Genomic DNA, 27,333 nt, shown 5'->3' with positions numbered 1-27,333 from the left:
TGACCTAGAGACTGAAAAAAATTAGAAAACCAAAACCATGGGGGCCTGTGTCAGGTTTTTTTTTTAGCCCCTTGTGCTAGTAACTATGGTTGAGCATACTTTGAGGTCAGGTGGCAAAGCTCAAGGATCTTGTTGGTGAGTAAATGAGTTAAAACCTCTGAGGTGTGTAGCATTTTACTTGTCACATCGCCTAAGTAAGCACTCACTAATTACAGTCCCTTACAATGTAACTCAATGAGAGAAGGAATTTTGCCTGTTGTCCTCACTATATCCCCTGCACTTTGAAGAGTTGATACATACATTTGAGGCATCAAAATGTTTGCTGAATGAATAATTAATTCTGTTTCCTAGACCGTTAACATAGAGACCAAATATTTGTGCTCTGGAGTTAGGTGAAGCTGTGTTTGTGTGACTTGCTTGCAACATGAACATGGATGAGTTATTTAACTTCTTTGAAGCTTAATTTCTTATCTGTCACATGGAGACAACAATAAGACTTCAAAGGGCTATGAGGAATAAATAAAATAATGCATTCAAAATATTTAATATACTATAAATACTCAATAAATGTTATATACCACTATTATTTTTATAATTACCACTCTTATTAACATTGCCCTGATTTTCCTCTGACTATGAATGTTCAGTTCTCAATTTCCAAAATTTATTTTAATACCTTCTAGGCAGATGTCTATATATAGTTACACTGACTTACATAGTCTGTTTCATTTCTCTCAGACTCATTGGAATGTGACAAATTTCTCAATATTCTTAAATATAGAGTGGGTAGAAAAAAATTAGACCTACCAGATGCCTATCACTATTTAAGGCATTTTATATTAACACTGATTATTCAAATAGCACTGTGGGATAGGTGTTAATTTTTTGTGTACACGTGAAGAATTTAAACTCAAAAGTTAAATTACTTGTTCAGCATTTTGCTCAAAACCAAGTGTATTGTCTGCATTTCCATTGAGCAGTTCTGCTCCCCCAGTCTCGAAGTGGAACACTTTAATAATATACTGGATAATAAAGTGTAAAATGAGTTCCTATTCTCACTTTCTTTGCAACATCAGCTTTTTATTTTTTTAAAGCCTTTAGCATCTCAGCTGCTCAGTTCTATACATATACTATCATAGATCTTTTAAAAAATATAGAGTATATTTATTTTAAAACTAAATATTTCAAGCCACTTCTACTCTAAAGAATTAAACCTTCCTTTTCCTTTTGAAAAGGAAATGGATTTAATTGGAAAAGGCATATAGTAGTGACTGTGTGTTAAAATTCTTAATCTTGTTTAAAATGAACATGACATGATACATGATAAGCATAAGTATTTTAAGAGAAGATATCTTAAAATGTATTTAATATTAACTTACTAATTATGTTCATGTATGTTTCTTTTAGGATCTTTCCTGAGCATTTCTTGGTACTTCTTAAACGAAAGATCAATGTTAAGTTTGATGCAGTCGTTGGATATAAAAACAAAGGACAGTAGCTCTGGCCCAGTAGCTCAGTTGGTAAGAGCATTGTAGCCATACACCAAGGTTGCTGGTTTGATCCATGTCAGGGCACATGCAAGAATCAACCAATGAATGCATCAGTGGGCAGAACAGCAATATCTGTTTCTCTCTGTCTTTCTCTCCCCATCTTCCTCCTCTCTCTTTAAGATTAATAATTTTTTTTAAAAAATTGTAAATTAAAGAACAATAAGTGCTTGTTGTTTTTGAAAATTCAGTTATCGGGTTTAAGTTGATTTATCTTATATTAAAAGAATTCTAATCTTTGGACTTCTGCTTTTTCTAATTACTTTTCTTTCTTTGATACCACCTTTTTGAGGCTCTTGCAGTCGTCATTTATTACCACTGTTTTCCAGCTGAAAGCTAATTTCATATAATACAAAGAGAAATATCTTAGAAATTGCCTTATGGAAAATGGAGACAAAGAATAAAAGCAGTTTTACAATCATTTCTAAGGTTTCATGGCTCATCTGAAGGTGTTGCAAAATTTGTACTGTAAATGATTAAGATACATTTTTATTTTGAATTGCATTTACATTTTATATAATTCACAAGTTTCCTAACTTCACACGATGTAGGAAATGTCATTCAAACATTTTGGCCTGCACATTACCACTGTTCCTGAGAGATAACTCATATTTTGGTGCAAAACATTTCAGCACAGGAAACTGGAGTGGACACATGTTGTGAGTGAAAAAGCATGATTGGGATGTAAGGCAGAGAATTGGGAACATGTGCCCATCAGTGGCAACAATAATAAGTGGATCAAATGTAAACTTGTGGTGTTTCCAGGTTTTTGTTTTGAACAGAACATGGCTTAACCTTCAAGTTAAAAGGAAAATGGGTTCTGTACCCAAAGGTCTTTATTTTTTTTTTTCATTTTTTTTAGTGTCTGGACTTTCTCAGATATGAGACTTACTGAGATGGTAATAGAAGTTCAGAACTATAAATTGAAAATCCAAGTAGATTTGTTGGATTTCTATTAAAGAAAAATATTTCAAGACTCTGAGACACATGAAGAACATATATATGAAGTAAAGAACTTTGGTCCTTATACCAGAAAGTTCATACTCAGTAAACATAAATCAGAGTCACTGGCCCCAGTGAAATGTAGCAAAAGGGCCACATTTAGGCACAGACCATTCATGATAAAAGATTTTGATCCATTTTGTAAGCAGGAAATTATAATTATTCAACATGTGTTAGTTGCTATCCTAAACACTTGACTTATTGAACAAGTCAAGTAATCTCAGTGCCGCTGCACATTTAAGGAAGGTTATACCTCAGGTTCTATAACATATAAGAAAAGTTCAGAAAGTATTATTCTTACAATAAATTTTCCCCTTTTTTCCATCAACTATTGGGTTGGCCAAAAAGTCTGTATAATTTTTCCCACAAAATAAAAGACATATTTTTCATTTTCACCAATAACATTATTGATTTGGATATTTTGAGTACATTGGCTATCTCCTGTGTGGTATAACTGACTGTTCTCCATTAACATCTTGTGTTGATTGCTATCAACTTCAACTGATCTACACGATGGTGGAGCATTGTCCAGTGAGAAATCTCTAGCACGAAACTTCACAAACCGCTTTTGACACTTTCGATCAGTCAACAGCACTTTCTCCATACACTGCACAAATCTTTGCGTGTATGTGTGTGTTTTGGTTGTATTATCAGCTTTCTTGAAATAATATAGCATAATATGCTGAAAATGTTGCATTTTTTCTGCCATCTTCAACATTAAAATGACTACACAATAATTCACCATTTTTGATTTTTTAAATGTACATTGATATGACAACTGTCACAATACAATCTAACAAAAAATCTAACTTCATGTTTTGAATGAAGTTAAAGACAACTAAGCACTACTAGTGCCATCTTTTGGGAAAACAAATGAACTTTTTAGCCAACCCAATACTTTCTTCTAATATAGACAATCAAAATAGAATTACTGTTGGACTATATTTAACATTTAGTTGATGTAAAGACATGTCAGTAAAAATGCCTACTTTCCAAATCAACATTACATTTGAATACTATAACTTCAATCCCTCTGTACATTAGCCATACTGTAGTAGCACTCTACTATAGTATCTATGAGAAACACACTAGAAGTCTGTACAGTTTCTTTTTTTCTCTTTGAAGTATATTTTATTGATTATGCTGTTACAATTGTCCCATTTTTCCCCTTTATCCCCCCTCATCCTGCAGCCCCCAACACTCCAGCATCCCCTCCCTTAGTTCATGTCCATGGGTTGTACACATAAGTTCTTTGGCTTCTCCATTTCCTATATTATTCTTTTCTAAATATATTTTATTAATTATGCCATTACAGTTGTCCCATTTCCCCCCTTCATTCCCCTCCACACCCCCTCCTCCCGACATTCCCCCCCTTTAGTTCATGTCCATGTGTCATATGTTCTTTAGATTCTACATTTCCCACACTACTCTTGCCCCTCCCCCTGTCTATTCTCTCCCCACCATCTATGCTACTTATTCTCTATACCTTCTCCCCTCTTCTCCTGCCACCCCTCTGTTGCTAACCTTCCATGTGGTTGCCATTTCTGTGGTTCCACTTCTGATCTAGCTGTCCTCTTAGTTTACTTTTGTTTTAGGTGTGGTTGTTAGTAACTGTGAGTTTGCTGTCCTTTCATTGTTCATATTTTTTATCTTCTTTTTCTTAGATCAGTCCCTTTAACAGTTCATATAATAAGGGCTTGGTGATGATGAACTCCTTGAACTTGACCTTATTTGAGAAGCACTTTTTCTGCCATTCCATTCTGAATGAAAGCTTTGCTGGATAGAGCAGTCTTGCATGTAGGTTCTTGCCTTTTGTGACTTGGAATACTTCTTTCCAGCCCCTTCTTGCCTGTAAGGTCTCTTGAGAAATCAGCTGACAGTCTGATGGGAACTCCTTTGTAGGTGACTGTCGCATGCACTGGCTCACAGTGCCCGTGGCGTCATGGATGAGACATGAGACAGTTCACATGGACTACTGAGTCCAATGGAGGAAAAGGGATGGCATGGCTACTCAAGGGGGAGGAGAGCCTCAGAACAGCCTGGCCACCCTCTCAAAGGGAGAGTGCATTGACCCTTGCCTGGACAGGCTTTTTTATTGGGTTTTTTGCACAGGAGTTCAGGTACAACTTACTAATCACTGTCAGGCAGTAAACAGTAGAATGTATACAAAGACCCATTAAGGCTTCTAAATCAGGGTCTGTCAGCTAAAAGGCTATAGAACTTTGGGAACATAAACTCTTTTTTCTGCTTGGGCCTTTATCATTTAACTAAAAACATTCTTAGCAAAGCAGGTTTCACAGGATTGTTAGGAATTTTTTCTCATGCCAGATCACCAAGGGAACCTGCCATTCCCAGCACAAGGCTGCACCACCCTCTGTCATTGTTTTCAGGCTTAAGTCAGGCAGAGGAAGCAGATAGCCAAAGAATTTTCAGAGACTTCTTACAGACAGACTGAGGACTCAGGCTTCGTCAAAGCTGGGGGGTGAGGGGCCATCATCCCCTTTCTCCATAGCCCCCCAAGTCCTTTCCTGGGGCCTCTGTGTGATCATGCCTGTCTCAGGTGATTTCCCCCTTGGGGAATCTTACCCGTCATTGGCTAACTGATCAAGCATTGGAGGCCAATTATGGAAAAAGGAGCAGAAGCAGCACTCCTGCCAGGGAGATAAGCTTTATCTCCTTAGTGGCTTATGGTCCAAAGGTCACTCACTCAGCCTTAGCCATGGTGGGTTTCAGTTCCTGAAACCAGGCAGGGAGGTTCCCAACAGGTGACTGTCCCCTTATTTCTTATTGCTTCTAGAATTCTCTTCTTCATTTTAATCTTGGGTAATGTAATTATGATGTGCCTTGGTGTGTTCCTCTGTGGGTCCAACTTCTTTGGGACTCTCTGAGCTTCTTGGACTTCCTGGAAGTCTATTTCTTTTGCCAGATTGGGAAAGTTCTCCTTTATTATTTGTTCAAATAGGTTTTCCACTTGTTGCTCTTTCTCTTCCCCTTCTGGTACCCCTATAACTCAGATGTTGAAATGTTTAAAGGTGTCCTGGAGCCCTGGCTGGTATAGCTCAGTGGATTGAGTGCAGGCCTGCGAACCAAAGTATCGCAATTCGATTCCCAGTCAGGGCACATGCCTGGGTTGCAGGCCAGTTTTCAACAGGGAACATATGAGAGCAACCATACATTGATATTTCTTTCTCTCTCTTCTTCTCTTCCCCTCTAAAGATAAATAAAATCTGCTTTAAAAACTTTTAAAAAATAAAATAAAATGAATTAATAAAATATAAAATAAGAACATATAATAAAATAAAGATTCCTGGAGGTTCCTAAGCCTCTCCTCATTTTTTTAAATTCTTGTTTCTTCATTCTTTTCTGTTTGGTTGTTTCTTTCTTCCTTCTGGTCCACTCCATTGATTTGAGTCCCAGTTTCCTTTCCATCACTGTTGGTTCCCTGTGAATTTTCCTTCATTTCACTTAGTTCATCTAATTTGCAACCAAAATCAACCAGTTCTGTGTGCATCCTGATCACCAGTGTTTTGAACTGGGCATCTGATAGATTGGCTATCTCTTGGTCACTTAGAAGTATTGGCTCTAGGGCTTTGATTTGTTCTTCTGTTTGAGCTGTAATTTTTTGATCTGGTGGCTCCTGTTAGGTATGAGGGTCAGAGCCTCAGGTGTTCACCAGGGTGGGTCAACCCAATGGCTGGGTTGTGATGCTATATGTGGGGGCAGGGCCAGAGAGGGAGCAATGGCACTTGTTCTGCTCTCTCTCAGATTTTGGTCCCCTCTGCCGCTTCCCACAAGCAAATTGGGCTCTTCTGGTGCTGGTTCCTGGGTGGGTGGGCTTGTGTATGTTGTAGGACCCTGTGGGTCTCTCCCATGAACTCTCCTGTGAGGCTGGGAGCCTCTCCCAGCACGTCAACCCCCCCGCAGATTTTTTCAATCTGTGCTTTTAGGCTTTATTTCCTGTTGCTGGGGCCCTGTTGGGCAGTCTCTCTCCCTGCCCGTTTTTTACCTGGTTTATCTGTACACTAATGTGTGTCCCACGTCAACCAACTGCCTTGTGTGCCTGACTGGGTTTGCTCATTTCCTCCCTGCACCCAGCTCTGCCAACCACTGCCTTTTCCTGCTGGGATCCCTCCCTGATGGCCACTGACTCCGCCCCTCTTATGAGTCTGGATGAGTGGTTTGTTGTTGTTGGACTTCTGTACAGTTTAATTTTCTGTCTGTTCTGGTTGTGTTTTTGTTTCTAAATATTTGTTGGTTTTAAATTTGGTTGTGCAGTATTTCCACCTACGCTTCCATCTTGGCCGTCCTATACTATTCTTAACCTCTCCCCATCTATTTTATGCCTACCAGTTATGCTTCTTATTCTCTGTACCTTTCCCTCCTCCCATTCTTCCCCTCAACCTCCCCAAAGATAACCCTCCATGAGATCTTCATTTCTGTGATTCTGTTCTTGTTTGCTTAGTTTGTTTTTATTTTTGTTTTTAGGTTCAGTTGTTGATAGTTGTTGAGTTTGTTGTCATTTTACTGTTCATAGTTTTGATTTTCTTCTAAGTTCCTTTAACATTTCATGTAATAAGGGCTTGGGAATTATGAACTCCTTTAACCTTACCTTATCTGGGAAGCATTCTATCTGCCCTTCCATTCTAAATGTTAGCTTTGCTGGATAGAGCAATCTTGAATGTAGGTCCTTGTCTTTTATGACTTTGAATACTTCTTTCCAGCCCCTTCTTACCTGTAAGGTTTCTTTTGAGAAATCAGCTGACCAGTCCCATGGGAACTTTTTGTAGGTAACTTTCTCATTTTCTCTTGCTGCTTTTAAGATTCTCTCCTTATCTTTAATCTTGGGTTATGTAATTATGATGTGTCTTGATGTGTTTCTTCTTGGAACCAATTTCTTTGGGACTCTCTGCGCTTCTTGGATTTTCTGGAAGTCTATTTTCTTCAAAATGGGGAAGTTTTCCTTCATTATTTGTTCAAATAAGTTTTTAACTTCTTGCTCTTGTTCTTCTCCTTCTGACAACCCCTATGATTCAGATATTGGAACGTTTAAAATTTTCCCAGAAGTTCCTAAGCCTCTCCTCATTTTTTTCAATTCTTGTTTCTTCATTCTGTTCAGGTTGGATGTTAATTTCTTCCTTCAGTTCCAAATAATTGATTTGAGTCCCATTTTCCTTCCCTTCACTGTTGGTTCCCTGTATATTTTGCTTTATTTCACTTTTGGGTAGCCTTCATTTCTTCCTTCATTTTGCAAGCAAACTCAATCATTTCTGTGAGCACCCTGATTACCAGTGTTCTGAACTCTGCATCAGATAGGTTGTCTATCTCTTCGTCACTTAGCATTTTTTCTGGCATTTTGATTTGATCTTTCATTTGTGCTTTGTCTTAGCACACCTGTTATGTTGTAGGGAAGCGGGGCCTTAAGTATTCACCCAAGTAAGGCAACCCCCTATACTGCACTGTGGTACTGTCTATGAGGGAGAGGTCAGAGAGGGAACAATGCGGCTGGCTTGCTCAGCTCTAGCCCCACTTTCCAATGAACTCTATTGTGTGAGACTGGGAGTTTCTCCCTTCGTGGCAACCTCCACAGTCGTTTACAGCTCACTTAGTTTCCCATTGAGCCAGCCCTCCCTCACCTGTGCGGTCATACAGTTCCTCTCCGCCCACCTGGCTGACTGCCAGTTTCAGTCCCTTCTACCAGATGGGTGAGTGTTTCTTTAAGTCCTTGGTGTCAGAGTTTCATGCAGTTTGATTTTCTGGCACTTCTGATTGTTTATGTTTAGATTGGTTGTTATCCCCCTTTTGGTTGTTCGAGGAAGTAAAGGGTTCCTACCTATGACTCCATCACGGCTGGAACTCTGTACAGTCAGTTTCAACTCATTTTGAAATATGTGTAATTGATTATTCTTTTACTTAAGTTATTATGCCTGCTACAGTGTGACAAGTGGAACAGTGAGGAGAAAAGCTAAGGGAAAGCTGATAATGTAAGTTTAGTAAGATAACTGAAGTTCAACACTTGGTTCAGCACATGTATGAACTTTGGCCTTAACCATTATGGTTAAGTGCACCTTGCATATCATGCTGACAGAATGCGAATCAGTTCTTTTTATTCAGTGTTAACCACATGCTAGGCACAGTTTGCCATTTAATCCTCTAGCAATCCTGTGTAATAGGAATTGTTGAAGGACTTGAAAAGCTGTGAACACAATTGTAGTAAACAGAAACCCAGAGTAACCTTAGAGGCTGAAGAGTCCTACTCTTCTGGAAGGTGGATGATGGAATGAATGCTGAAGATGTTCTGAATTTAGTTGTTTGCTTTTTAAAAAAAATTTTATTGTTATTCAATTAGTTGTTCCCATTTTTACCCCATTACTCTCCCCTGCCCTACCCACCCCCCACCGCCCACATTCATTTCTCCTTGCTACCCATTGTCTTTGTTCATGGGTCCTTTATACACATTTCTTGATTTGACTCCTTCCCATTAGCTCCCTCCCCCACCCCTCTGGTTACTGTCAGTTTGTTCTTTATTTCTGTGTCTCTGGTTATAGTTTTATCGGTTGTTTGTTTTGTTGATTAGTTTCCACTTATAGGTGAGATCATATAATATTTGTCTTTCACCACCTGGCTTATTTCACTTAGCATAATGCTCTCCAGATCCATCCATGTGGTTGAAAAGGGTAGGAGTTTTTTCTTCCTGTTTTGTAGTATTCCATTGTATAAATGTATCGTAATTTTTTGATCCACTCATTTACTGATGGGCACTTAGGCTGTTTCCAGCACTTGGCTATTGTAAATTGTGCTGCTATGAACATGGGGGTGCATAGGTTATTCTGAATTGGCGTTTCAGGATTCTTAGGGTATAATCCCAGCACTAGAATTGCTGGGTCAAAAGGTAGTTCCAGTTTTAGTTTTCTGAGGAAATTCCATACTGTTTTCCACAGTGGCTACAGCAGTCTGCATTCCCACCAACAATGCACTAGGGTTCCCTTTTCTCCACATCTTCGCCCATACTTGTTTGTTGATTTATTTATGATGGTGTGAGATGGTATCTAGTTGTGGCTTTAATTTGCATCTCTCTGATTAGCGATGCTGAACATCCTTTCATATGTCTCTGGGCCCTCTGCATGTCCTCTTCGGAGAAGTGTCTGTTCAGGTCCTTTGCTTACGTTTCAATTGGATTTTTTGTTTTCCTGGAGTAGAATTGTGTGAGTTCTTTATATATTTTGGAGAGCAAACCCTTTTCCAAGGTGTCATTAGCAAATATATTTTTCCATTCGGTTGGTTACCTTTTCATTTTGTTGGTGTTTTCTTTAGCTGTGCCGAAGCTTTTTAATTTTAATAAGTCCTATTTCTTTATTCTTTCCTCTATGTCCCTTGCTCTAGGGGACATATCAGTGGAAATATTGTTGCATGGAATATCTGAAATTTTTCTGCCTGTTTTCTCCATTAGGACTTTTAAGATGTCATGACTTACATTTTTATTTCCTTAAAAAAAAAAGAACAACCAACTTGCTTCAATTCACCAACATCAGCAATTACTGCTATGGCTCTATGTTTGAAGACATTGTCATTTGAATGAAGTTAATCTTTTTTTTTCTTTTTTTTAAATATATTTTATTGATTATGCCATTACAGTTGTTCTATTTCCCCCTTCATTCCCCTCCACCCTGCACACCCTTCCCCCACCATTCTCCCCTTTAGTTTATGACCACGTGTCTCAAGTTCTTTAGATTCTATATTTCCCCTACTATTCTTGCCCTCCCCCTATCTATTTTCTACCTACCTTCTATGCTACTTATTCTCTGTACCTTCTCCCCCCTTCTTCTCCCACTCCCCTGTTGCTAATCCTCCATGTGATCTTCATTTCTATGGTTCTGCTCCTGATCTAGCTGTCCTCTTAATTTGCTTTTGGTTTAGGTGTGGTTCTTAATAACTGTGAGTTTTCTGTCCTTTCACTGTTCATCTTTTTTATCTTCTTTTTCTTAGATAAGTCCCTTTAACATTTCATATAATAAGGACTTGGTGATGATGAACTCTTTGAATTTGATCTTATCTGAGAAGCACTTTATCTGTCCTTCATTATAAATGAAAGCTTTGCTGGGTAGAGCAATCTTGGATGTAGGTCTTTGGATTTCATGACTTGAAATACTTCTTTCCAGCCCCTTCTTGTCTGTAAAGTCTCTTTTGAGAAATCAGCTGACAGTCTGATGGGAACTCCTTTGCAGGTGACTGTCCCCTTATCTCTTGCTGCTTCTAGGATTCTCTCCTTCATTTTAATTTTGGCTAATGTAATGATGATGTGCCTTGGTGTGTTCCTTCTTGGGTCCAACTTCTTTGGGACTCTCTGAGCTTCCTGGATTTCCTGGAAGCCTATTGCCTTTGCCATCTTGGGAAAATTCTCCTTTATTATTTGTTCAAATAAGTTTTCCATTGGTGGCTGTTCCTCTTCCCCTTCTGGTACCCCTATAATTCGAATGTTGGAACGTTTAAAGATGTCCTGCAGGTTACTAAGCCTCTCCTTATTTTTTTGAATTCTGGTTTCTTCATCCTTTTCTGTTTGGTCATTTTTTTCCTCTTTCTGGTCCACTCCTTTGATTTGAGTCCCAGTTTCCTTTCCATTACTATTGGTTTCCTGTACATTTCCATTCATTTCAATTAGTTTACCCTTCATATGTGCCTCTAATTTGTGACTAAAATCAACCAGTTCTCTGAGCATCCTGATCACCAGTGTTTTGAACTGTGCATCTGAAAGTTTGGCTATTTTTTGGTTGCTTAGATTTATTGGCTCTGGGGCTCTGAGTTGTTCTTGAGCCATGTTTTAATCTGTTCATGCCTGTTACCTATGAGGAGCAGAGCCTTAGGTGTTCACCAGGGCAGGGCTACCCAGGTCACTGGTTTGTGACACTGTATGTGGGGCGGGATCAGAGAGGGACAATAGATCAGATCAGAGAATCTGTCGCTTCTCGCCACTGGGGCCTGCACGGTCTGTCTCACTGCTCACTCCTTCACTGGTTTATCTGCACGCGACTGTGTGACCGTGGTCAGCCCTCAGTGAGTCCACTGCCTTGCGCCCTCAGTGGGTCTGCTGCTACTCCACACCTGGGATCTGCCCACGGCTGCTGGCATGTCTGGGTTGCACACCCTGGTTGGTCTGGTGGATCTTTCCTGCCTGACCTCGCTCTGCTGCTGGCTCTGCCCCCCTTACCGATTTGGCTGAAGGGTTCGTTGTTGTCAGACTTCCATATAGTACAGTTTTCTGTGGTTTGGCTGCATTTTTGTCATTCAAACTTTGTTGTTTTTAAACTTGGTTGTGCGAGAAGGTACAGTGCTTCCACCTACAACTGCATCTTGGCAGAAGTCCCCCGAATGAAGTTAATCTTAACTCTGAATTCACCTCTCAACGAGTTTGTAAAAAAATCCATCTCAACAATCAATAGAGCTCCTTCAGAAGGTTGCAACAAAATCAGAGGCTTACATTGTTTTGGGATAAATGGGGAAGAGTGCTTATGTCAGCTGTCTTGGTATTCTGTGGCCCTAAACTAGGACCTTAATGACAGATGGCTCTCTCTATTGTGGGATACAGAAATCCTGACCGTGACAAGAAACCAGCCTCCAGTGACACACTATATAGCATTCCTCTGAGCCCTTGCTGTCGCCCTGGAGCTATGACATAGGACTGCTAGGATTCACTGACATCTCTTCTATTCCCTTTGAGAATGCTTCCATGCTTGCTTCCAGAAACACTCTTCCCTGCCCCTCCCCATGCCACCATTCTCAGTTGCCAAAAATCTACCCTTTTTAATGGAAACAAGAATTAGAAAGAATGAGGAACCAGGCTGAAGAAAAGGGCTAAAACTGACCTTTAGTGCATCTTCAACACCAACTTGGCTAGTGAGTAAATAGCTAATAAGGATTTTACTGTGGGGAAGGGAAGCAAGTATCAACAACCTCCTCTCCCAGGCTGGCTCACAGGTTTACTCCCTTGGACAATTCTAAAAGAGTTTCAACACACCTAAAATCACACAGCTACTTGGACTCAAACTGAGGGTTTGAACCCAAATGTGCTATTTGCTCACTGTTATATATATACAGCCTCAGTGGAATTTTCGGGAGAGGAACCATCACCCTAAACACCTTCCACTTCCTTTTACCCCAGCTTTCCTTGATATTTAAACAATATTCCTAAATCAGCCAAAAATGGCAATTAAAGCTATTTCACATAGGAATTATTTTAAGATGAAATAAAGTGCAACAGTGGAGATGCTCAACTATTTCACTTGAAAAATGTCCAGCCTGGCCTGGCCCAGTATCACCATGGTATAATTTTCTGATACTAAAATTCTGAGCCTGAAATTATTGGGATAGTCTTAATCTACTGGACATCACACCCTTCCCTCAAATAGAAAAGAATTCCCACATGACCTTATTGCCTATCTGATTACTCGTCTCTCTTTCTCTCTCTCTCTCTCTCTCTCTCTCTCTCTCTCTCTTTTGGGGGGGGGTCTAGGGATGGCTGGTCAACCTCAGAATTAGGGAGATGTACATTTTATATTCTATAGTCTTCTCCATAGCTGCCAGTTCCCCAGTACTGCAAAAGAACACTGGGCAATCTAATCAATCTAATTCAAGCTAGCTGTTCTGGAAACTAAGTTTCCTCATCTATAAAAAGATCAAATTAGACTATATAATCTCCAGTTCCAGTTAAATAAATGTCTGTAATCAGCACATGCAAAACCAAACATCTCTCTACCTCATCTGTGTTCCCTAACAGAGAATGACATTTCTAACAGGTGTCCAAGCCAAAAACCTGGGGTTATACCTGCCCCCTGACCCTCATCTCACCAAAATCATCTAATCCCTACCACACACACATGCAGTATCAGTCACTATTCCCACATTTATATTTCCAGGTGAATCTCTCCTCTGAACATCAGACACCTCCAAATGCCTCCTTGATATCTCTGTCTCTATGGCCAACAGGCATTTCCAGGTAGTATTGCCGAAACTGTGCTATTGATGTTATCCTAAACCTGCTCCAAACCCCACTATGCCAGTTGCTCAGACCCCCAAAAATTAGAGCCATCCTTGATTCCTCTATCTCACTCCGCACATCCATGATAAAAACAATTCTGTTTGTCCAGCTTAGAAAATACACCCAGAATTCTATTACCACTTACCACCCACACTGTGACCTAAGCCATTGTCACATTTCGCTCACCTTCGTGTTGTTCCCAACACAGCAGCCAGGATGATTCTTTAAAATATGAGATCATGTCATGCTTCAGCTCAGAATCCTCCATTGGCTTCTCATCTAAAACTTTTTTTATTTTAATGTGGAATGCCTCATGAATTTGCATTTCATTCTTGCTTAGGGGTCATGCTGATCTTCTCTGTATTGTTCCAGTTTTAGCATATGTGCTGCTAACGTGAGCACTCTCCTAAAATTTAAAGCTAAAGTCCTTACCATGACCTACAAGGCCATATGAAATCCAATTTTCTTACCCACTACCTTACTACCTGTATTTGTCAGTGTTCTTCAAAGAAACAGAACCAGTAGAAGATTTTATATACATACATACATACATGAGAGAGAAATCATGTCAAGGAATTGAGGAATTGGCTCACATGATTGTGGGAGGCTGGCAAATTTGAAATGTGGGGGAGGCTGGCAAGCTGGAAATTCTTGGCAGAAGTTGATGCTGCAGTCTTGAGGCAGAATTTCTTCTGACTCAGAGTATCTTAGCCAGTTCAGGCCGCTATAACACAATACCAAAAACTGTGTGCCTTATACACCACAGAAATTTATCCCTCACAGTTCCAGAAGCTAGAAGTGCAAGATCCAGCCACCAACAGATATGGTATCTGATGGATGAAAAACTGTTCCATTCATGTGTGAACCCACAGCCCAGCCAGCTTGTCTTCTTGCTGTCCTCACATGGCAGAAGGGGTAGAAAATCTCTCTGGTGTCTCTTTTATAAGAACATTTAATTCCATTCATGAGGTCACCACCTTCATGACATAATCGCCTCTCAATGGCCCCATCTCCAAATACCACCACACTGAGGGTTGAGTTTCAGCATAAGCCTGGAGGGGTCAGAAACATTCAATCTACAGCACAGTGAAAACTCAGCTTTGCTTTCAAGGCCTTCATATTGGATGAGGCCTGTCCATATAATCAAGAATTATTTTCTTTTATATAAGGAGTACTGATTACAGCAATGTTAACCACATCTTCAGTAACACCTAAACTAGTATTTGACTGAAACTGGGAATTATAGCTTAGCCATGGTGACCTCTCAATGTAACCATCCTCACCCTCTTTCAGTTCACTCCAGCAATACTGGTCCCCTTGATGTTCCTCAAGCCACCACACGTTTCCAACTCGAGAACTGTTTCTTCTCCAGAATGCTCATCCTCTACATGATCACAAGGCTAGCTCACTCTTTCCTTTTAGTACTTTTTCTTAGGTCTTTTCAGAATTTCTCACTTTATACATAAAATTGTATTTATGCTTACACAGCCATATTTTAAAAGATTCCATGTCTTCATCTGTTCTCTACTATTCTCCTTGGCAATTATCATTAGGGAGCATACTATATATTTTGGTTATTTGTCTTCTTTGTTGTCTTCATTCCTCCTAGAGCATAAGCTTCCCAAGGGAAGAGATTTGGTTTTTAAATTATATTTAATTGATTATGCTATTACAGTTGTCCTAACTTTTCTCCCTTTGCCCCTCTCCACCCAGCAACCTGCCTCCCTAGGCAGTCCCTACACTATTGTTCATGTCCATGGGTTATGCATGTAAATCCTTTGGCTACTCACTTTCTTATACTGTACTTTACATCCTCATGGCTATTCTATAACTACCTATTTGTACTTAATCCCTCTGCCTTTTCCCCCCTACCCCTAACTACCCCCACCCCTCTGGCAACCATCAGAATATTTTCCATATCTGTGCTTTGGTTTCTGTTCTGGTTATTTTCTTAGTTTGTTTTTTAGAGTCAGTTATTGATAGATTTGTATTTATTGCCATTTTTGTTCATAGTTTTGATCTTCTTTTTCTTAAATAAGTTTTTTTAACATTTCAGATAAAAATGGTTTGGTGATGATGGGCTTCTTTAGCTTTTTCTCATGTGGGGGGTTCTTTATCTGCCCTTCAATTCTAAATGATAGCTTTGCTGGGTAGAGTAGTCTTGGTCATAGGTCCTTGCTTTTCATCACTTTAAATATTTCTTGCTAATCCCTTTTAGCCTACAAGGTTTCTTTTGAGAAATCAGCTGACAGTCTCATGGGAATTCCCCTGTAGGTAACTAACTGCTTTTCTCTGACTGCTTTTAAGATTCTCTCTTTATCTTTGGCTTTTGGCATTTTAGTTATGATGTGTCTTTGAGTGGGCTTCTTTGCACCATCTTGTTTGGGACTCTTTATGCTTCCTGGACTTGCATGTCATTTCTTTCACCAAAGTAGGGAATTTTACTCTCATTACTTTAAAAAAAAATATATATATATATACACAATTTCTTGCTCTTTCTCTTTTCCTTCTGGCATCCATATGATGTGAATGTTGGATTTCTTAAAGTAGTCCCATGGGTTGCTTATACTATCTTCACTCTTTTGGTTTCTCTTTTCTTCTTATTGTTCTAATTGGTTGGGGTTTTTTGTTTGTTTGTTTGTCTGTTTGCTTCCTTATGTTCCAAATAATTGATTTGGTTCTAGGCTTCATCCACTTTATTGTTGATTCCCATCTACTTTAGAAGTTGTTCTTTATTTCAATTAGTATATCCTTCATTTCTGCCTGTGTCTTTTTTATGCTGTTGAAGTACCCACTGAGTTCCTTGAGCATCCTTATAACCAATGTTTTGAACTCTGCATCCGATAGATTGCTTATCTACATTTTGTTTAGTTCTTTCTCTGGAGTTTTGTTCTGATCTTTTATTTGAGCCATATTTCTTTGTCTCCTCATTTTGGCACCCTCCCTTTGCTTGTTTTTATGAATTTGGTAGAGCTGCTTGACTCCCTGTCTTGGTAGCATGGCCCAAGGTAGTAGGTGTTCTGTAGCGTCAAGTGGCACAGCCTTTTCTATCACCCAAGCTGGCACTTGAGGTGCACCCTCTATGTGGGATGAATACACACTTCTCTTGTAGTTGAGCCTTGATAGCTGTGGGAAGGGCAATGGGAGGAATTTGCCTAAGCCAGTTAACTTCAAGGACTGGCTGTGACCACTGACCATCAACCTCTGCTCTCTATGGAGGATCAGCTGTGTAGGGCCCAACTCCACAGAGCAGGACTTACTTCCGCAGGGCTCTGGTGCCTACTGAGTCTGTCCTTTGAATGTGTTGCTTGTGGAGGTGGTTGGGTGGTGGTCTCTAACATGAGCTATAACTGTCTACTATGTGTACAGACTCTGAATTTTCCCAGGAGGCACAGGCCAAGGTCAACCATTACCTATGTTCTATCTGGGGCCACTTGGCATAAATTACAAAGCAATCTTCAGATGTCTGTTGCTTTGTGCTGGGATGGAGGTGCCCAGGCAAGGCCAGACTGTGAACCAAGGCCAGGTGCTACTAGTGCTGGACCTGGGGCCACTTAGCAAGAGATATGGGGACTTGATGAGACCAGAGGCTGCTTGTTTGAGAGGATTTAGGAAGGTCTGGGGCTGGAACCTTGTAAAACAAGGCATTCTATGAAAAAGCCATTGTTAATAGCTTCAGTGGGCCTGTAAGTTTTGTGGGACAGAGCCTCAAGGAATTACCAATGTGGGGCAAACAGTGTGAGCCAAATTGATGGAGTCTCAGATATGGTGCCCGCTGCTCTGTGGTTCTATGGGGGGGGGGTTCAGGAAAGGAACAATGGCCTCTACTAGCAGTTTTGTCTGGGAGAAAGCTGTCTCCTGCTCTTGCCCTGATGCTAGACACCTCAATTCCTCCCTGTATGCTACTGGTGCCTTTCAAGCTGCTGCCCCAGTTCTAGAGCTCAGAGGGAGTGAGTCTGAGTAAGTCTGTGCATGGGCTCTTTAAGAGGAACTGTTTGGGCATCTGACTCAATGTCCAGTGGTTTTTTTAGTCAGAAGTTACAGGGACTTATCTTCCTGGCACTGGAACCCTGGGCTGAGGAAACTGCTATGGGGCTGGAACCTCTCCCAAGATATTCCTCCTGATTTGTATCCACAAGCCGTTTCACATTTCCACATCCCTACCCTCCCTACCCAACTGGATGGATGTTGTTTCTTCTTTAATTCCTTAGTTGTGAACTTCCATTCAGCTCAATTTCTTATGCTTCTCGTGGTTTGTTTTTTATGGATTTTGTTCACTGTGATATCCTCAATGCCTGGAACACTCCCTAAAGTATACCTACTGCCATACACACGTATGTATATATACATACACACACATATAAAACAAATGCTCATTTCTTCTATTATTCTATCTTCTAAATATCTCTTTGCCACAACCTTCATTCAAGCCACAATCACCTCTGGCCTGGATTCCTGAAAAGCATAGCTAGCCTCCCTTTATCAGCTCCCACCCTCTTTCCAATGCATTCTCCATCCTACAGTATTTCTTAATCTGGTAATAGTATCCCCTACTCAAAAACTTTTACTAGCTCTCATTGATGCTGAGATTCTGAGTGATTGAGCCTCTTCCTTGTCCTCTCTCTTTTCTCTCTGTCCCACACTCTGTTCTCTAGACAGAACTTCCCATTCCTTGAATGTGCCACAATCTCTCACTTCCCCGTGCCACTTCACACAGTTTCCTATATCTGGAACACTCTTACTCCCTTCATCATCTGGGAAACCCCTGCTCACCCTTTAGGTCCCATTTATGGCTTGCCTCCCACTCACATCTTCAGGACTGAGTAATATGCCCTTCTTGTCAGTTCATATAGCTCCTTATATTTAGGAATGTCATAGCACTTCACACCATGTAGAAAGTAAAAAGGAAAGATTTCTGTCCTCCCAAGGAAATAGGTAGCCAGAAAGCAGAAGTAATCACAGTAACTTAATTTGACAGGAAATGATGAAAGACAGGATGGCAAATGGGGATGAGGTGAGTAAAGATGTCACAATATTTTCACAGTGGAAGAGATCAGAAAACAAAAGCAAAAAAGGTCCTGTAGGCAGGATGAGATTGGAATCAACAGAAAGGAAGAACAATTTGGGAGACAAGGAAAGAAAGGTCCAGAAGCAGACTATAGAGATCAAGACTTTTTCTTTGTTACTACAGGAAAGAAGTAGTATTGATAAATATGCTGAGGCTTTCTATGAAGTGTGAATTTGGGATTTGCTTGGACAGATTCTAGGTTTTGGAACCTTCAGGAGAACTTTATATGACCTTTGATGCTACCTAGTACTCCTTTGTCAATTTGGCAGTACACAGACCCCCTGGTGATGAACTAAAAAACCTCTTCAAGAAAGAAAAAAGTATTTATTTGAAGAGATTATATTCTTTTTTTTTAATTTATTTTATTTATTTTTTTATTGATTATGCCATTACATTTGCTCTATTCCCCCCTCCCTTCCCCTCCACCCTGCATACCCCTCCCCCACCATTTCCCCCTTTAGTTCATGAACATGTGTCTCAATTTCTTTAGATTCTGTATTTCCCCTACTATTCTTACCCTCCCCCTATGTATTTTCTATCTACTGTCTATGCTACTTATTTTCTGTACCTTCTCCCCCCTTCCCCTCCTCCCACTCCCCTATTGCTAACCCTCCCTGAGATCTTCATTTCTATGGTTCTGCTCCTGATCTAGCTATCCTCTTAGTCTGCTTTTGTTTTAGGTGTGGTTGTTAATAACTGGGAGTTTGCTGTCCTTTCACTGTTCATCTTTTTTATCTTCTTTTTCTTAGGTAAGTCCCTTTAACATTTCATATAATAAGGGCTTGGTGATGATGAACTCCTTGAATTTGGTCTTATCTGAGAAGCACTTTATCTGTCCTTCCATTCTAAATGAAAGTTTTGCTGGGTAGAGCAATCTTGGTTGTAGATCTTTGGTTTTCATGACTTGGAATACCTCTTTCCAGCCCCTTCTTGCCTGTAAGGTCTCTTTTGAGAAATCAGCTGACAGTCTGATGGGAACTCCTTTGTAGGTGACTGTCCCCTTAGCTCTTGCTGCTTCTAAGATTCTCTCCTTCATTTTAATCTTGGCTAATGTAATTATGATGTGCCTTGGTGTGTTCCTTCTTGAGTCCAACTTCTTTGGGACTCTCTGAGCTTCCTGGATTTCTCGGAAGTCTATTTCCTTTGCCATCTTGGGGAAATTCTCCTTTATTATTTGTTCAAATAATTTTTCAACTGGTGGTTGTGCCTTTCCCCCTTCTGGTACCCCCTATAATTCGGATGTTGGAACGTTTAAAGATGTCCTGGAGGTTCCTAATCTTCTCCTCATTTTTCTGAATTCTTATTTCTTCATTCCTTTCTGCTTGATCATTTTTTTCTTCCTTCTGGTTCTCTCCCTTGATTTGAGTCCCAATTTTCTTTCCATTACTATTGGAATCTTTTGTATCCCCATTCATTTCAATTAATTTAGCTTCCATATGTTTCTCTAATTTGTGGCTAAAGTCAACCAGTTCTGTAAGGATCCTTATAACCAGTGTTTTGAACTGTGCATCTGAAAGACTGGCTATTTCTTCATCACTTAGGTCTATCGGTTCTGGGGCTGAGTTGTCCTAGAGCCATTTTTGGTCTGTTCACGCTGTTAAGTGAGTGGAGCGAAGCCTTAGTTGTTTACCAGGACGGGGCGACCCAGGTCGCTGGTTTGTGACGCTGTGTGTGGGGGCGGGGTCAGAGAGGGAGCAATGGCGTTCCTCTCGTTAGCCCAGCGTTTCCAGTCACTCCGCACGCCAGGGGTTTATCCGATCGGAATTGCGCGAGCCTGCAGCCCCGCGCCGGCTTCCCTTCTCACTGGCTTCTCCCCACGTAAATGTGCGCGACCGACCGATCGCCGCGCCTTTTCCCTGTGCGCTCCGGCAGCCAGCTCGCTGGCGATCAGTGCCCTCGGTTGCCTGTGCGTGCCGCGCACCGCCCCGGGAATTTTTTCTTGCTAACCTGCTCCGCTGCTGGCCTCGCTCCTCGTACCGGTCCAGCCGAGTATCTAGTTGTCCTTTGGACTCCGTATTGTCGATTTTCCGTGTGGCTTGGTTGTGACTGCTGTTAAAAATAGTTGTTCTTAGATTTGGTTGTGCACAGAGGCGAGGTGGATCCTCCATCTATGTCTCCATCTTGGCGGAAGTCCTGAAGAGATTATATTCTTAAACTTTTACTATAGTTAGACTAACCAAACAATGGATTAACGTCATGTGCATAAATTCCATAACTTCTTCATTTTATGGTCTCCAAAGAAATATTGTTGACCTTTCTTCTCACCATAATATACATCATACCATCCAACAATTACAATATAGTATGGACTCTCTTGAGCTCTCCAGTGTGCAAGTGGTGCTCACAGAATGGCTCCACTCAGAAGGCAAAATCTAACTTGAATGACACTTCTGCCACTGTTCCCTCATATATTCTTTTGTTTCTTCACTTTCTTTCGCTATATAAATGCTATGATTAATATTTAATATTATTTTTATCTATGCTCCAAGTTATAAATATTGTAATTATGCTATTCTATTTTTCCCCTTTCTGGTTATTAGTACCTGTGTAAAAATAGTTACATTTCTAAAATTGGTGGTGAAAGAGATGGTTCTCAAGTGGGACATTAATTGAAAATAGAAAAGAAAATAGTAGAGCATTAAGAAAATATTTCAGTTTAATAAGAATCTAAATGGTATGGATGGTACTACTTTAGTCAAAAAAAATTCCCCCAAAGCAACTCATAGTAAAATGTAATGTATAGACAAATTAATGATATAGTCAAATTGCCTTCATTCATATCAGGAGCAAACAACTGACCTAAAATGAGATTAGAATAAACTAAACTTTTTTTGGTTAAGAAAAGCTGCAGAAATTAAGACAATGATGTCATAAAGCCAAACAAACAAAAATCTCGAAAACCCAGAAAAAATTAAAGATCAGATTCTGTGCTTCTAGCATTGTTGAGGCAACTAAAACCCCATATTAAAGGAATGTGAACATTCTGACCCCAAGATAACAAGAAATAGATAAAAGGTAATTCATCAGGTTATCTCATGCTGAATGAAATTTTTCAGCACCCAAACAGAATAATGTTAACTAAGTAATGTTCACTAAATGATTTTCACTTCCTCAAAGTTTCTTAATTTTTGGTCAATTGAAATACCCCAGGAGGTAGAAGAATCTATATCTTGCTATAAAATTTTAAATTGCCTTTCAGAAGCCTATCTATAGTAGTACATGAATTTGGATGATGTGAGTCCTCTGGTCTGGCCCACCCTCAGCAAACTGATTATTGGGTTATAGACATTTAGACAGAAAACAGAATCCTCACATGGCAGCCCAACATCAGGTCTGATCTAAACTGCATATGTTAATATTTCACTGGCTTCATATGATCATCATTGCAAACCTGAATGTACAATGATATAATCAAGTATCTTTTTTTAAATACACTCTGGGTTTAAACTTAAAGAAACAAATATTCTCTCTTCAATGCAATATGGTATAACCTAGGTCTGAGTGTCTCATTCTTGGTACTACTGACATTTGGGGCTGGGTAATTCTTTCAGCAACATCCCTGGCCTTTACCCACTAGATGCCAGTAGCATGCATGACAACCCAAAATGTCTCCAGACAACAGTAAAATGTCCTGTGACAGGCAAGTGGTTGAGAACCACTCAATTGGTTTTGAAGTAGTTGGTCTCATTTAATTTAACCCTCTTGTGGTATGTAAAGTTGATACATGAAGCCTTTAAATTAGTCTATGGTATACAGTAAGTGCTGCATATAAATTTAAACTATTGCTATTATCATTTGATTTATAAAGCCATTTACTACTTGCAAAGCCAATTCATGCTGTCTCATTGGACCCTTATAACTACCTTGCGTGTGAGGGAAGGTTGCCCTTGTGATGTGTGGTAGGGCCTGTGTTGGGTCAAAGTATGCTTTATTTTTATGTCTATTTTACAGATAAAGAAATTGAGACATGAAAAAAAAAAGAAATAGGATTGGCCAAAATCAACACACTTTTTTATTGTAGCAAAATACACATAACATAAAGGTTACTATTTTTACCATTTTAAAAGGTACATTTTAGTGGCATTAAGTACGGTCCAATTATTGTACAACTATCACCACCATCTAGCCCCAGAACTTTTTCATCACTCCAAATTGAAACTCTATACTGCCTTTCTTCTCACCTTAGTATACATCATACCTTCTAACAATGACTATGTAGTTCTCAAACAATAATTCCTCATTCTCCCTGCCCTGCAAACTCATTCCTGATGACCACCATTCTGTTTCTGGCTTCTCTGTATTTGATTATTCTAGATAACTCATCTAAGTATAATCATACAGCACTTGTCTTTCTCTATCTGGCTTATTTCACTTAGCACAATGTTTTCAAAGTTCATCCATGTGGCATGCACCAGAATTGCATTCCTTTTTAGGGATGAATAATATTTCATTGTATGTATGTAATACATTTTATCTAGCCATTCATTTGTTGATGGGCTCTTTGGTTGTTTCCACCTTTGAGCATTGGAAGTAACACCACTTTCAAGTGGAGCGTTCTAGCTCCTGGTGGAGGGCTAATTGTTTAATAATCTACAATCTTCCCCCAAATCAAGAGTTTTTCTGGGAAATAGATAGCTTGTAAAATGATGAGCTAACTGAAATATTGATGCTGAGCTTTCATGAATAAATGAATCAAACTAAGCTTGGTTAGGTTACACTTTAAGTTTAAGATAATATCTCTACATTTTCCTTTTCCTTCATTAAAAAAAAGTTTACAGAGGGACTTCCGCCAAGATGGAGGTATAGGTGGATGTGCCGTGCCTTCTCACACAACCAAGTTTAGGGACAACTAAATATTAGCATCAGAAAACACAACCAGAGCACGGAAAATTGAACTTTTCGGAAGTCCGTTAACAACAAATTCTTCAGCCCGATCGGTAAAGGGCGAAACCGGCGTCTCGTGAGGGGTTGCACAGGAGGACTCCGGTCGGAGGGACCCAGGCTCGGAATCCAGACGCGCGAATCCAGACGCACGGGTTCCAAACGCAGGATTGGACCTAGTGAGTGACCAAGCAACCCACCGGGTGAGCGACTGCTGAGGAGACAGTGGGGAGGCGGTGCTGCGTGTTGACTGCGGTTGCCTATCTGCAGTTGCCTGCCTAGCGGACAGGCGAGGGAGTGGGCGGTTGGACCGGGCCGGTGGTCCCCGTGGCAAGCGGCGGGCGCAGCCATTTTCCCCGCTCTGACCACGCCCCCACATACAACGTCACAACCCAGCGACCTGGGAGTCCAAGGCGCCGCTTCTCACATTTAAAGGGCCAGAACAGACCAAAAATGTCGCAGGAAGACCTCAAAGCCCCAGAGATAAATCTAAGCGATGAAGAAATAGCAAAACTCTCAGACGCACAGTTTAAAACACTGGTCATCAGGTTCCTCACAGAACTGGTTGATTATAGCCACAAATTAGAGAAACATATGAAGGCTAAACTAAGGGAAATGAATGGAATTCCACAGGAAACCCATAGAGATGAAAAGGAAACTGGGACTCAAATCAATGGAGTGGACCAGAAGAAAGCAAATAATGGCCAAACAGAAAAGAGTCAAGGAGCAAGAATTCAAAGAAATGAGGAGAGTCTTAGGAACCTCCAGGACATCTTTAAACACTCCAATATCCGAATTATAGGGGTACCAGAAGGGGGAAAGACACAACCACCAGTGGAAAAATTATTTGAACAAATAATAAAAGAAAATTTCCCCAATCGGCAAAGGAAATAGACTTCCAAGAAATCCAAGAAGCTCAGAGAGTACCAAAAAATTTGGACTCAAGAAGAAACACACCAAGGCATATCATAATTACATTAGCCAAAATTAAAATGAAGGAGAGAATCTAGAAGCAGCAAGAGCTAAGGGGACAATCACCTACAAAGGAGTCCCCATCAGACTGTCAGCAGATTTCTCAAAAGAGACCTTACAGGCAAGAAGGGGCTGGAAAGAAATATTCCAAGTCATGAAATCTAAAGACCTACAACCAAGATTGCTCTATCCAGCAAAACTTTCATTTAGAATGGGAGGACAGATAAGGTGCTTCTCAGATAAGATCAAATTCAAGGAGTTCATCATCACCAAGCCCTTATTATATGAAATGTTAAAGGGACTTATCTAAGAAAAAGAAGTTAAAGAAACATGAACAGTGAAAGAACAACAAGCTCACAGTTATTAACAACCACACCTAAAATAAAAGCAAACTAAAAGAACAGCTAGATCAGGAGTGGAAACATAGAAATGAAGATCTCAAGGAGGGTTAGCAACAGGGGAGTGGGAGGAGGAGAAGGGGGGAGAAGGTACAGAAAATAAGTAGCATAGACAGTAGATAGAAAATAGATGGGGGGGCAAAAATAGCATGGGAAATATAGAACCTAAAGGACTTGAGACACATGGACATAAACTAAAGGGGGGTAATGGTGGGGATGGGGGGGCAGGGTGGAGGGGAATGAAGGGGGGAATAGAACAACTGTAACAGCATAATCAATTTAAAAAAAAAAGTTTGCAGAGAGATCGAAGAAGCCATTAACTGATGCAGTACCTTTAAAGTAATTTCTAGATATGAAACTTTATAGTGAAACATGGTCCAGAACTGTTTATCTTTTAAGCAAGTTTAGAGAGTACTTTCTCTTGGGTTCCCTTGTCCCTGTACCAAGCTTTTACTGGCAACTGGCATCTTTCAAAGCTAGGGGTGTATCTGACCTATTAGAACACATGGACAAAGCCTGCCTGCACACCTGGCTCACCCCTGCCAGTCCCATCAACACTTGGAGCACAGCTCTTCCCTGGAGTTCAGTGCAGAAGGTGGGCAGGGTGGGGGTGGGGTTCTCTGCTGGGACTAGACAAGTACTGAGCCAGAGAAGGGTACAGAGCAGAGCCATGAACACTGTCATGGATCTCCTCCTTCTTCCAACCACCATTGTCTGCTTCTACTTGGAGTCCTTGGTGAAGATTTTTATTCCATGGAAGAGAAATTCTGTGGCTGAGGAAGTGGTTCTCATAGGAATGGGACACAGGTGAGGTAGGCCGACTGCCTGTGAGTTTGCAAAACAGAGGAGCAAACTGCTTTTGTGGGGGATAGATAAGGTAATGGATTCATCTGCTCATCTTCTAAAGTAACAAAGTAAGACATGTGTTTAAAAACTGTTTGACTTAGCATCTGCTTATCTTTGTATTTTTCTTTATCAAAGTTTGATAACTGAACGCCCTGGGCCCTTATGCTGCACATGCATGAGGATGGTTTGGTGAAGGAAACATATGGCGCCTGGGGCGTGACTGTTATGATGCAACATGTGGGTCAGTAACGCAGACTCAGGAGCCAGGCTGCCTCCAAGCTATTTAAATTGGGCAGTCACTGAATTTCTCTCCCTCAGCCTCAGTTTTCTTCTCTTTCAAATGGGGATACTATCTCACAAAATGGGCAAGAGCGGCCTGGCCTGTGGTCAGCCTGTTGAGCAAGGAATGGTATTTTTTAAGGGTTGTCAAAGCAAAAACCAAACAAAGAAAAAAGAACACCAGAGAGAATCTTAGTGCTTCCCATCACATGCACACAATTCTAAAGTATTTACTACCTTGCTCTTTAAAGAAAAAAGTTTTCCAACCCCTGGGCAAGAACATTAAATGAGTGAATATTTTAAGTGCTTAGAACAATGCCTGACTGCAGTAAACACCAGTTCAATAAATAAGACCTACAGGCACTGAGTCAGGTTTTCTCATGAGCAATTGTGTTTTTCTGGTACATATTTGTAAGCACTACATTAACTACTCAAAGTAAAACTGAAATAACTGAAATTTTGTATCATTTCCCCTGAATTTGTGAATTCTGGCAAAGCCATGAAAATGTACACAGAAAAGTGTTTACAGGATTTAAGTTTAGAAAAGTTGTAAATTTTTTTGGAATCAGATTTTCCACAAATTATAATGATTTCAATTGCCATTATATTATTACTCCCTCATGTCTATCGCTATATCATATCTAGCTGGAACATATTTTATTAAGACCTTGAAAAATGTCTCTTTAACTTAGAAAACCATTTCTCTGGTTCTTCTAGACAGTGAAGAATGCTATACAAGAAAAGTTTACATTTTTATGTAACAGATACAGATTTTTGTGTAACAGATATAGACATTTGTATAATAGATGAGTTGATATAGATGAAAGTGATTTGGCATTTGGTTTGGTCCTTGAAGAGATTACAGTGAATTTTCTATAAGAGGATGTGATTTACAAATTGAAAAAAAATTGTTGTCTGCTGTCCTCAGGCATTTATCAAAAATATATAAATAAGTATAAATCCATGAAAAAGCCTTGATGAAATCTAACATTTAGATCTCTTTCAAGATGTATAGTTTTAGGGAGAAGACTGACATTACATTTTTTAATTTACAACGTCCAATAACAAGAGAAAAGCAAAGTTAGAAAGAAATAATAATAAAATATGTAAGTACAATTCTGCTTGAAGGATACCTTTGAATCCTTGACTTTTATGGTTAAACATTTGAGACAAGAAAGGATCCACCACAAAGCTATAAATGTAACTCAGATCTCTCCTTTACCTGTGGAAAGTGCCAACTGCCTTGTTGTCACAGAGGGTTTCTTTTGACTTATAGATGAGTCACGTTAGCAGTTTGCCCTCATTTCATTT

The 27,333-nt window shown here is 40.1% G+C and overlaps 1 protein-coding gene and 1 non-coding gene across 6 annotated transcripts in view; one reads left to right on the top strand and one right to left on the bottom strand.

Moving 5' to 3' along the window:
- HSD17B11 (hydroxysteroid 17-beta dehydrogenase 11) overlaps nt 1-27,333 on the top strand; it is an 80,780-nt gene that overhangs the window by 22,293 nt on the left and 31,154 nt on the right. The window contains exon 7 of one of the 5 annotated variants that reach the window (XM_053666362.1): nt 1,408-1,968. The exons of the other annotated variants lie outside the window; for them this stretch is intronic. Within the exon in view, the coding sequence (XP_053522337.1) occupies nt 1,408-1,498 (91 nt within the window). The 3' untranslated portion in view covers nt 1,499-1,968. Of the gene's footprint in view, nt 1-1,407; nt 1,969-27,333 lie in introns of those variants that run through there. 5 annotated transcript variants of the gene reach the window in all.
- Nucleotides 13,874-13,980, bottom strand: LOC119039641 (U6 spliceosomal RNA). The gene has a single exon (XR_005080651.1). It is a non-coding gene; the product is annotated as a U6 spliceosomal RNA (small nuclear RNA).

This window comes from Artibeus jamaicensis, unplaced genomic scaffold (genome assembly GCF_021234435.1).
Source record: "Artibeus jamaicensis isolate MK-2021 breed Jamaican fruit bat unplaced genomic scaffold, CSHL_Jam_final contig_452, whole genome shotgun sequence".
NCBI lineage: Eukaryota > Metazoa > Chordata > Mammalia > Chiroptera > Phyllostomidae > Artibeus > Artibeus jamaicensis.
Note: the sequence above shows the minus strand (reverse complement) of the source record. Positions and strands in the feature narration are given on the sequence as shown.